This window comes from Ictalurus punctatus, chromosome 19 (genome assembly GCF_001660625.3).
Source record: "Ictalurus punctatus breed USDA103 chromosome 19, Coco_2.0, whole genome shotgun sequence".
Classification (NCBI taxonomy): Eukaryota; Metazoa; Chordata; class Actinopteri; order Siluriformes; family Ictaluridae; genus Ictalurus; species Ictalurus punctatus.
Window position 1 is genome coordinate 20,589,761 of NC_030434.2, and position 12,913 is coordinate 20,602,673.

General features: G+C 42.6%; 1 protein-coding gene across 7 annotated transcripts in view; it reads left to right on the forward strand.

Annotated features, from left to right (window-relative positions):
• The window catches only part of sbf1 (SET binding factor 1), a 68,523-nt gene that overhangs the window by 15,528 nt on the left and 40,082 nt on the right, over positions 1 to 12,913 (forward strand). For 4 of the 7 annotated variants that reach the window (XM_017494025.3, XM_017494029.3, XM_017494026.3 and 1 more), the window contains exons 2-6: positions 7,463 to 7,548; positions 8,305 to 8,442; positions 9,203 to 9,328; positions 9,777 to 9,887; positions 11,254 to 11,307. In XM_017494025.3, the coding sequence (XP_017349514.1) occupies positions 7,463 to 7,548; positions 8,305 to 8,442; positions 9,203 to 9,328; positions 9,777 to 9,887; positions 11,254 to 11,307 (515 nt within the window). The remainder of the gene's footprint in view (positions 1 to 7,462; positions 7,549 to 8,304; positions 8,443 to 9,202; positions 9,329 to 9,776; positions 9,888 to 11,253; positions 11,308 to 12,913) is intronic. The other 3 variants (XM_017494028.3, XM_017494030.3, XM_053688077.1) reach the window with 1 other exon arrangement.

The following is a 12,913-nucleotide window of genomic DNA, read 5'->3' on the forward strand; positions in this document are numbered from 1 at the left end:
ATTATGGTTTTGAAATGTGCCTAATTTTGTTTTACAATAGATTTACATGCATCCGAGGCCAATAAACACTTTAACGTGCTCATAATTTAAACGGCAGCATTCCCCCCCTCACCCGTGTCACAAACGACTCGTTAAATGATTCGTTCTAAAGGATTCATTCTAAACTCCTCCTTTCAGAGAGCATACTCTGCTCAGATTGGTCAGAAGTCCCAGTCTGTTGTGATTTTTCTACCGCTGTCAGCGAGCAGCGGATGAAGACCAGCAGCGGGGCTTTTTGTTACAGATCTTTGTAGGTTAGTACAGGAAGTAAAGTCTGGAATCACCTAACGACTCGTTTCAGCTGTTCAGAATCGATTCCTTCTTTTGGGAGTCAATAACTCTGCTTGTTGTGCGCTTTGATTTTTGAAACTTTGCAGAGTTTTTACATTCACAAACAGCTCTATAACACACTACATGAAAGGTAATATTTGAAAAACCATCATAGGTGCACTTTAAAACAAACAAAAAATTAATAAAAATAAAGAATACATATAACTTAGTATGAAAAATATTGGAAGGCCTTTTGCTACAGTGTGTTCATTTTCCGTGTGTATGGAGACTTTTGGGACACCCTGTAGTTGATGATTAATTTGCAGATCCTCCCTTGACGCCTCTTAGACATTGTTTTTAAAAAAAAAAAAAAAAAATTTTATGCATGCTTTATTTATGTGCATTGTGAAACCAAGAACCAAAACTATCAATTTCGTTCTGATTCGAATTTCGGGTGAACAGAATAACAGGAGTGAAAGCATCTGATGGCTGAACAGTTAATGCTCTGGGTTACTGATCAGACGGTCGGGGGTTCGAGGCCCTTAATCCTCTCTGCTCCAGGGGCGCCGTATTATGGCTAACCCTGCGCTCTGACCCCAACTTCCTGCCGAGCTGGAATATGCGAAGAAAAGAATTTCACTGTGCTGTAATTTAAATGTGACAAACCTAAGACTTATTTTTATGTTTCAAACGTAATCGTGCCAGTTCTCGGTGCCGCACTTCGTCATTCCCATTCATTTCCCAGGAATTATTCTAGCTTTCATCCACTTTCCATCCAATCAAATGCTCTCTACAATGCATTTGTCCTGCGCCTGGTATATACAAGCTGTATGTATCGATCTACAGTAGCTGCTAGTGATTTTAATGAGTCGAATCATTTGACTCGTCAATACGAGCTGACTCTCTCAGCTCCTAAAAAGCTGACTGCCGTCTTGTTGAACAGCAGAGTACGCTCATGGACGGACAAGAAAACTAAAGTATTATGTATTTATTTATTTATTTATTTAACAAAAGCCACATTACACATCACAGCAACTCTGACAAGAATAAAGCAGTTGCGGTGTAACAGTATCGCGAACACGTACAAAAAAACAAGGTAATATATGCGAGTCGACTCTCAACCTTCTCAAAGGCCTGACTCGTTTGTGCGATGACATCACTAGTGGTAGCTTTCTGTAAGGTGATGTTTATTTAATATTTATGGGAGGAGTCTTCAGTGTCAGCTCTTTGTAACAGTTTTTAAGTCACCTGGGTTTAAAGGAAAAAATCCAGGAAAAAAATTGCCTGGCCTTACTGTCCAATGGAGATATAATTAAAATTCTACAATCTTCCAAAATGAGCTTAAAACCTTAGAGTTGTCCTGAGCTCTGTGAACTCTGCGTTCTGGGATTCAGTCTGCAGGTTATTTCCATTTGTTTGTGAGAGCCATTTGCATGCTTTGTGCTTAAGCGGGAATCTTAAGTGTACCCAGGCATCCTGCCAACTCGGCAGCAATATTTGGGAGCCGAAGAGCTGAGTGAAAATGAAAGCTTGTGTCCTAGAGTTCTGGGAACAGGGAAGTGATTCTGGGATCGGAGAGACGAAGAAGAACATGAGAGGAAGATGGATGAATGGATGGTGATGGTTGATGAGGAAATGTTTCACTCCTCTACATTGAGGATCATTTCTCAGAATAAGACAAGCAAAGCAAAAGAAACAGCCTGAGAGAAGACATCCTGTCCAGCACCCAGTCTCCAGCTTCACCTCTGGTGCTTGTATTCAGCTAACCTCAACTGTGACCTTCACCTGAGACCATATTTTGTAAATCAACACCTACGTATACTTAGCGATCGCTTCACCTGTACACTGTTCACCTTCATCTGTTCTTGGCTGACATGAGTGGAACATCTGAGCCTGTTGAGATGTTCTTCTGTTCATCACGGTTATAAAGAGTGGTTATTTGAGTTACACTAGCCTTAATGTCAGCTTGAACCATTCTCCTCAGTCCTCTCTCATTAACAATGCATTTCTGCCTGCAGAACAGCTGCTCATTGGATGGTTTTTTTTGTTTTTCACACCACCAGTAGGGTACGGGAAAATCGCATGAGGTCAGAAGTTTCTGAACTCAAACCAGCTCATCTTGCACCAACAATCACGCCATGTTCACGCCAAGTCCCTGATTGTCCTCATTCTGGTGTTTGATGAACGTTGACCTGTATCTGTGTGATATTATGTATTCTCCCATGACTGCTACATGATTATTGGTTGTATAACTCGATGAGGGTATAATCCGATTCCTAAGTTCACAGAAGCAAGCAGGATCCATGTCATTGACCCAGCGCTGGGACAGCGTGGAATTTCCTGGCTTCGAGCTCCGGCTCGAAGCCAGCGATGGTCCTTCTTCTAGCAGATTTCCTCAGTTATTATAAAACACTGAGGTTTATCTCCATGCATATGAATCATCTCAGATTCTGGAGCAATCCAGCCCCTAACCACACATCCATCATTCTCACTGAGGTCTGCATCTGCTCTGAATCACAGCTGTCGTTGCATATTTCTTTTTCTCCTTTCTTTCTTCATTTGGCCATGTTCCAGAGTGACTTTCTCTTTTCGACAGCCATAGAATATTCTTCTTACTTCACAGGGTGTGACTTTTGGCTTGGGTTTGTGGATATATGGTCGTTATTCCCACACATCCAGCCATCGAAAGCGAGGGAATTCCCAAGTTCAGTAGTCACAGATTAAACATTACAGTGATCTGTGTTTTTTCGATTCTAATAAGGTTTCTGGATCAGCTACACCTCTTCTGAGAATCAGACCATAAGGTGCTGAATGTGTCAAAAATACAACAAAATGGGAAGTTTTGTAGGAAGATTACTGAATGTGAGTCTAAAGAAAAAGCAGAGGTGCCCAAGTTTACCACAGACTACAAAAGGCTAGGTTTTTTATATACTTGACCTTTTTTGCGTAATTTTTTTAAATTTCCACAAACTGTTTACACAAATAACAGTGCTACTACTACTAATACTACTGCCACTACTAATACTGCTACTACTGCTAATACTAATGCTAATACTACTACTAATACTGCTAATACTACTGCCACTACTAATACTGCTACTACTGCTAATACTACTACTGCTAATACTACCAATACTACTGCCACTACTAATACTGCTACTACTGCTAATACTACTACTAATACTACTAATACTGCTAATACTGCTAATACTGCTACTACTGCTAATACTACTGCTAATACTACTACTAATACTACTACTACAGCTACTACTGCTACTACTACAGCTACTACTTCTAACACTACTATTAATACTACTGCTACTACTAATGCTACTAATAATACTACTACTGCTACTACTACTACTAATACTACTGCTAATACTAATACTACTGCTGCTAATACTACTACTAATACTACTACTGCTGCTACTACTGCTAATACTAATACTACTACTAATACTACTGCTGCTGCTGCTGCTGCTCATACTATTACTATTGCTGCTAATACTACTAATACTGCTAATACTACTACTGCTACTACTAATACTGTTGCTAATACTACTACTGCTGCTGCTACTGCTAATACTGCTATTACCACTACTGTTATTAATGCTGCTGCTAATACTACTACTTTTGGACACAGCAGCAAAGCTGTGTGTGGGAAACTGTATAAACAGGAGTTGTTGCAGGAATAAGCACTTGATTGTGAGGTTTATTTGGCGAGTAGTTATGCATGGCCAGAAGTGATCTCTAATGAGATTACATGCCTGGAGACATTAGTGAGAAACTTTGTCTGAAGGAAGGGTGAGAACATGACCACAAACTCAGATTGAACCTTCTATAGGCGGAGCTTAAAGTAGGAACAGCTACTGACAGTGAGAATAAACATTATACCATTCATTTGGATATAAGCCGGGATGGCTGGAAATTTGCCAAATAAGCTAAAAGCCAATAAACAGAATTAAAGGCAGTGAGGTACTTAAAACGTATGCCAAAAAAGGGTTTTCTGAATGCTCATCTTGAAGTTGAAACCAACTTTCCTGTGTTAAGTGTCATAATTACAATAAACCTTCCATATTTTAAGATACGGGGATGCAGTTTTAAGAAACTTTAATATGATAGGATGTGCTTAGGCAAATTTAATACCTGGCCTTGGGTTGTATTATTTTGTTGTAAATCACAGAGCAGCAGCTAAATGAATCTATTCAAAGTAGCTTGACATTCCTGGCCTGCGGAATTCATTTTCTTCAAAGACGTGGTACTGTCGACATTTTTAAATAATAATAATCATAATAATAATAATAATAATAATACAATTCTCAAATTATTAAATAAGTAAATAATTCTTCACAATGCACATTGTAACAACTGTACAATAACAAGATAAAATATAAATATTTGATTTAAACAATAAATAGATTGATAAAATATAAATAAAATTGACATAAAGGCATTTTAAAAGTACTTTTTTCCCCTTTCTAATAGGCTCTTTGAGCTCTTAGCATTATCTAAGCATTATTAGCATTGCTAGCTAAAAGATAGGCCAGTCAGCTGCTTGAAAGACGACTTACAACACTAAGCACACACAATTCAGCACACTATGATGATGATTAGGATTTATGAGGATGTTCACAAGTGCCATCGCTGTCATTTAAAAAAAAATTGTACCTACTTGATTTGGTATATGGGTGGTGTTGTTTTTTTTTCTTTCTACTTCTCCAAAGCACAGTGTGATTTATCTGGCTGCGCTGGGACCTTGCCGTTTTTAGCCCAAGATGGGGGTGGAGTGAAGAGGTTTTGGGATAGTGTGTATATAGAGGGTATGCACGTGACCTCACGGTAGCCAGAATTCGCTGCGGTCACGCCCACTGAGCGGCAGCGTTGTGAATTCCATGAGAACACATAAAAAAAATAAAAAAGCTACATCTAAAATGGCGGAAAAAGCTGTTGTGTGATCGACTGTGCTAGCAGATTCAACAAGAACTCGGAGCTAACTTTTTATCTTTTTTGCCAAAAAACCCTTCAGTCCTATTTTACTAAGTCGCGTGGTGTAAGTGTAAGCTCTTTTGGCATTTGTGGAATCCATATTTCTTTTTAAATACTACCTATTTCCACTGATGAATAACGCAGACTCATCATTCATTCTCTGACTGTTTTACCTTCACAAATATATACCGTCAGGAAGTGGAAGCAGCGTACGCTACAAACAAACTAGGACTCGCTAGCTTACAGTTTACCAGATAAAATTATAGAATAAACTAAAAATATTTGGACATACAACCACAATGTTTATTGCCGTTCTTGTGACTTTAATTTCCCCAACAAATCCCACCTTGAAGGCTTCAGATACATATAAATGTGGGGGAAACCGATTTCTGGCCACATGCCGACGTCCATGGACCACGGGTTCTTGGGCAAGTTATAAGAGTCGCTGTCGAGTCCAACTGCCTTTTAATTTAAGCTAATTCACAGCTTTCCCTATATAAAGGTTATTGCCTCTCAGTCCAGCCGAAGGGGCGTGTACCGGCGGGAAATTGACGTCAATGCATACCCTCTGTAAATAAATGACGAATAAGAGACCCACGTAAACGCAAACAAAGTCTAGCCACAAAGCAGTTTTCCAAACGGGTTTTCTCAGCTGTGTGCCGAGGCCATAACTTTAACCATTATTATCATCCCTTATTCTACAGATTGTTCCATGTTCTTTGCACTAGTAAGAAATAAAAATAAAATGGTCAGCGATTGCACCGTTACAGAAACGCTATAGTAATGCTGTATGATGTAAAGGTCTGATTTGTTCGGTAGAGATTCCCTGTGAATCGAAGAAAGCAGACAGAGGTGATGGACATCTTCATCAAGCGTAATCTCAGTGCAGCGGACTTTTCGGTTATCTGGTGCCTCAGAAAGCACCATCGTTCTTTTTAGTTGTAGAAGAAGGAAACCAAGTCTGTTAACTATTCAGCGTCGTGAGAGACTTCCATTAGAGCGTGCAGATATCCTTACTGCGGAGTGTGACGTCTCCGGGGACGTGTAGTAACCACCGGTGTGTGTCCGTGACAGACGGATTGCGCTTATCTTCCTGCTTTGTGTGACTGAATGCTTTTCAGCATGTCTGAATCATGCTTGAGTAAATAGCGCTTGCCACATGATCAGGGTGATTTCACAGACTGGAGGCGGGGCATTACACATGTTTGTGTGACCGCTGTTTTACAGAAAACATACCTGCGTTTCTGAGCTTCTTATACTGTCAGGATTTTATTCACTAGGGGATTGTTTGCTCCGTGTTAAACACCTGTCTGTCTGTCTGTGTGTGTGTGTGTGTGTGTGTGTGTGTGTGTGGTGTCGGTGAAAGAGAGAGGCCCGTGCGTCCACCACGCCCTACTTCAGCTCACTTCACTCACTGTAACTCCTTTAGACTGGTGCAGAGAACTTCAGCTCTGTAAATGCGCACACACACACACACACACACACACACACACACACACACACACACACACACACACACACACACACACACACACACACTGACGCTCACTGTTCCTCCACACACAACGCAGGCCTTTCAGTCAGCAGTGTGCTCAGTAACAGGCACATCAAAGCAAGGCATAAGGAGAGATCTACAGCGTGGTGCAAAAGTTTGTGCCCCCTTAGATTCTGAGTAGGGAGAGTCTGTTTTATGAAAAGTGGGCGTGTCCTGCAACAAGACTGCAATCCAGAACTGAGGACACATCCAGCAGAGTCTTAAAACTGAGAGGATCCTGGAAGTGTTCAGAGGTTGCCTGCAGTTATTAAAACACAGGATAAGAGATATTTCTATTTCTGCATGTAAACAGTGTAGGTTGTAAGTGCGAACTAAAATTAGGGAATTGAAATCCGCTCTGTGTGGTGGCGTCTGTGTGCTAGGGCGAGCTGTAGGGAACACGGTCTTCCTCCAAACACGTGCGTGAAGTCATGTTTTCACTAAAGGAAAGCTCATGACGGTGAGAATGACGCCATTCTTGCTGTTGTCATCACTTCACATCCCCCTGTGTGTATCTGTAGACAGGGCAGATTTGTGGAGCAGTGTTTAGTACCGTTATAGATAAAACACTTTGAGCATCTGCCTGACTGTGTGTGTGTGTGTGTGTGTGTGTGTGTGTGTGTGTGCGCGCAGGAGGAAGTGAAGGTCAAGGTCGGATCCTCCAGCGATTCCCCGAGAAGGATTGGGAGGATAACCCCTTCCCCCAGGGCATCGAGCTGGTGAGTACTCAACACACACGCACATCCGACTACTGAGAATTACTGCGATTGTGCTCTTTCTCACAATTTAAATAAGCCTCGTAAACCCCCTAAATGCTCTGTGGACGGTTATCTTTTAAAAATATTTCGATATCAAGTACTGTGACTACAGCAGCCAGTGCAAATTCATCGGCTAGAGTTGAAGTCTGAAGTTATAGATGAGCTCCTGATAATCTAGCTTTCGACATCCTGTTACAGTGGGTGATATTGGAGGTATATAAAAGCACTGACACATGATACCCACGAAACCAAAAATAAAGTCCTGATGATAACCAATGGCGATATTGGGTTCATATCTCCATATGGTATCATAGCTTCGACTGCAATACCAATGCTTTATTTTTTTTTTTTTAAATCTCAAATGATCTTTTTATTTATGTGTGAGGAGTGTGCTTTTAGTATAATGTAGTGCACTATTAATACTTGGATGGAGTACTAACACCAGTGAAAAATAAAGTAGTGGGCGGAGCCGTCAGAGGGATTTGCAGTTTTATTCGTCACAGAATGAGAACGCTGGTACACCGAGAGGTACCGGGGTGTTACTTGTCGTTCCCTGTCAGCGTGAAGGGTTAGTGTTGGATCTGAGACGTTGTCCACCTACATAGAGACTACATTGTATGTACTGTATAGCACACGATGTGAGACGCTGCTTCACCGTGCAGTGTGTTCGAACACTGATAATGTATTGTCACTGTTTTTGCTCCATGTCTGTGCCAGTTCTGTCAGCCCAGCGGATGGCAGCTGGTCCCCGAGCGACAGCCTCCCTCTTTCTTCGTGGCCGTCCTCACAGACATCAACTCAGAACGCCATTACTGTGCCTGCTTCACCTTCTGGGAGACTGTAGATAACCCTCAGGTGAGAAAGAGCGCGACAGAGAACAGCATAAGAGGTAGAGAGACTGAACGAGAGACATAGAGAGGCACAGAGAGCGAGACAGGGAGAATAGACAGAGAGAAAGTCAGAGGGGGAGAGAAAGAGAGACACCAAGACAGAGAGAATGAGAGAGAGAGAGAGAGAGAGCGAGCAATAGCATAAGAGGTAGAGAGAGAGTGAGACAGACACCGAGAGACTAGGAGACTGAAAGATTCAGAGAGAGAATGAGAGAGGGACAGTGAGGAAGTGAGAGAGAGAGAGAGAGACAGATAATGAAAGAGCAAGACACAGCATAAGCAGTAGAGAGAGTGAGACATAGACGTTGAGAGAGTGAGACGTAGACACACAGACTGTGATGGATACAGAGAGCGAATGAGAGAAAAACGGAGACAGTGAGAGACAGTGAGAGTGAGGGAGACAGTGTGAGGGACTGTGTGAGTGTGAGAGAGAGAGACTGAGGGACGGTGAGAATGTGAGAGACAGTGAACGTGTGAGGGACTGTGTGAACGTGACGGTGAGAGTGAGAGAGAGACTGTGAGAGCGTGAGAGAGAGACTGTGAGGGACGGTGAGAATGTGAGAGACTGAGAGTCTGAGAGTGTGAGGGAGTGTGAGGAAGAAGCAGTCATAGGAAAATGTCAGTCCTTCAGACCTCAATATTCAGCTCATATCATATAGTTTTCTCTGTCTGTGTGTGTCTGTGTGTGTGTGTGTGTGTGTGTGTGTGTGTGTGTGTGTGTGTAGTTGCAGAAGGAAGAGCCCAGCGAGGCAGATGAGGATGAAAGCCCTGATCTCATCCAGACAGCACAGCTCTACGCCCCCAAGAGCCTGGTGGTGGTGTCCCGCCTGGACCACACCGAGGTGTTCAGGGTGAGCGCGCACACACACACACTCTAATGCGCACATACGCATGCATACACTCATACGCACACATACACTCACACGCACGCATACGCGCACACACATTCACACTAACGTGCACATCTGCACACACTAACGCACACATGTGCACATGCACGCACACGCTAACGGACACATGTGCACATATATACGCGCACATTTACGCACATACATACGCGCACATTAACGCACATACGCACACATACATTCACTAACGTGCACATATGCACACTAACGCATACAAGCGCTCACACTAACGGGTACATACGCACGCCTGTATTCACACGCGCACATACGCACACACTCACACCAACATGCACACGCGCACACACCAACGCGCACATACGCACGCACGCGCGCACACACAGTGCTTTGTAACGTTGTATTGTGGCGCTGAGCCGTGACTGCCTCTGTACAGAACTGTCTGGGACTCATCTACACCGTACATGTGGAGCACGTCAATGTTCCGCTGGAAACAGTGATCGGGAATCTCCTGACCTGCGTCATTCCCATCGCTGGAGGGTCTCAGGTGAGACTGGATTGCATTTACACACATACACACACACACACACACACACACACACAGTGTACATATCCACACATACAGTATGGTGTGTGCCCATTGCACCACGCAGCTACACCAACATGTGAGTGATGTGTCATGCTGCACAGCTGGACTGCAGCTGGCAGGCGCTGGAGATCATTGCAGTGCTAACAGGTCGAGTGCTGTGTTATTACATCATTTCCTCTTTTTGAAGATTAATTCAGCCCTTGCAAAAGTATTCACCCCCTTAAACTTCCCCCATTTTGTATTGTTTCAGCCCGGAACTCATTTTCACAGTAGCGGGGGTGAATACTTACGCACAGCACTGCATTCTTTGGTTTTTATCATACTTGTAATTAAGGTTTTAAGCTTCAGCAGCTCTGCTTTAATCTCATGTCCAGTGCAGGTGTCCTGCTGTCCCTCACTCTCTACTCTTCTTCACCTTCTACGCCTTCTTTCTCATTTTCTTTTCTTCTCTTTTCCTTTACTTTGATCTCTCCTTTCTGTCTATTCCACATTTTCCTCCATTGTATCTTCCTTCCTTCTTTCATCAGTAATGACTTTCTTCTGTTACCGATCCTCCCCCTCTCTTCCTCTCCCCCTTTCTTCCTCTCTCTATTCCTTCTTCTTTTCCTCTCATCTGCCCTTCCTTCTTTCTGTCGTTTCTTTCTGTCGTTTCTTTCTTTCCCTTTGTTTTTTGTACATCTTTCCTTCCTTTCCCCTTCCTTCATTTCCTCCTTAATTCATTTTTCTTACCGAGTTACCCTCTCTTCTTCCGTCTCTTTCTTCCTCTCTCTAGTCCTGTTCCCTTTTCTCTCTCCCTTCCTTCTGTCCTTTCCTTCCTTCCTTCCTTCCCTCATCCATCTCTTCCTTCCTTCCTTTCTTTCTCAATTACTTTTTTTTACCGAGTTACTGATCCTCCCTCGCTTCCTTCCTCCCTCTTTCTTTCTTCTTTTTTCTTTCCCTTTTTCTCTCATCCTGATTTGAAGTGAATGTCTCCATTTCTTGTGTGTGTGTGTGTGTGTGTGTGTGTGTGTGTGTGTGTGTGTGTGTGTGTGTGTGTAATGTGAACTGTGCTATTACACACAGATTGTGAAAGATTACTATCACTATACTATACATCCTATATAACACTCTCATACTCCATAGTACGTGTGTGTGTGTGTGTGTGTGTGTGTGTGTGTGTGTGTGTGTGTGTGTGTGTACAGACCACTTTCTCATTAATATTGCCCCCCCCGTTTTACCTGTACCATGTGTATAATGTGTACATTGGCTCCTCTTCTCACTTTGTGACTCATAAATGAAACTTTCCTGGTGTGTGAAGTTTAAACCCTCCTCCTGTGTGTTACAGATAAACGATACCCCAGTCTGTAGTTTATCTGACTGGCTGCTGGGTTGTTTTCAGGTAACAGCGACCTTTTATTCGCAGCTTTAGCCAATCACGATTCTTATCACGATTCTGTCTGTCGACGATTAATAACTTTGATTTCCTGGATGTGTTTTTTTTTTTTTTTGGTTATTCACCCACCCCCCAACTTGCTACAGTTTGCGTTCACTCACTGTTTATGTTGCGCTTATCCAATCAGCCAATCAAAAAAATTTGACTCTTAATTTATGCTCAAAAACTGCAGAAATCACACGTGCAGGATTGCAGAAGACACTGATTAGATCATGTCCTGGAAGACAGTAGGGGTGGATGTACGGGATGGCAGATCAGTGTCTAAGCAGGCTGCGTTGTCTCTGAAACCCACACACACACACGTATATACTCATTAGCCATTTTCCTAGGTGTTCCTAGCATTGTAGGTCACTACACATCCCTTTACGTCATCCACGAATACAACGAGACCACCACTGAGCAGATAATATTTGCATAATAATGACACTGAGGTGGTTTAATACACCTGATACGCTCATACCTGAGAACCATCCTACTTAATTCTCTACTCTGAATGTTCCCACATGAATGTTCTAAAGATTTTCACTCCCCAAAAAGAGTATATCATCCCGTTCTTGGGTGGATAATCTCACCTGGATACTGTAAATCTATACGTCAGTGCTGCTGTAATCATAAAGACTCCTATTCACAATCTGCTCGTAATGAACATCCTGTAAATCCTGTAAAACTCATTATTCTTCTGCACCTCATGGCCCGTTATGGATCTAAACCTTCGCCCAAATTTCCGTAAAGCTGCTTTGTGACAGCGTTATACAACAGCGCTATGCAAACATATCAAAATGAATAGTACCTTTCCATTAAGAGGCCGGTTTGTTTAGATGTAGAAGTTATTAAAGTCCCCATGATGTGCCTTGAGACACATCGAGTGGCTCCTCCCCCTTTTAAAATAGCCAATAGTGTTTAGCTTACCTCACGGACACGAAACCTGCCCTGAGTCCCTATCGGCCTACTTATACTATGTACTAAAAGTATGTCTGTTTTTTTTTGTGAAGAAAAAGTATATATTTTTGAGTGTGTAGGAAGAGTATGCAAGTATTAGGACGTACGAACACGTTGTTGCCCGGAAAAGAGAACGCCGTGACCGTGATCATTCATTATTCCTTATATAATTTATACGATATCATCGTTCCCGTTTTAATTTACACCTCTCTAAAACGCATCCTTGAATTCAGCGACGCAAACCGCCACACAATTCCTCCTTCCCTCACGCAAGGAGTTGTGGGCAATATTAGCTGAAAGAGTGTCCACGCGGCCACTCTTCGAAAATCTACCGGAACTAGTAGAACGTCCAATAGTATCCTTCGGGATACTCGTTTCAATATTCTACGATTTGGGACACACTAATTGTCATCTCCGATACTATTCATTACGGATAGTGTGCCAGCTGGACGCAGGGATGCAACTGTCGGGGGCGGGGACACTTCAGATTCTAGAGAGCGTTTGATTGGACTGAATATCCGACAAGAAGCTGAAGTGCAGAACGATGTCATCAAAATTCTCAATCCGTATCGGTGTTAGAGAAAAACTGTCAGTTCTGAATGCAAATTTGGTC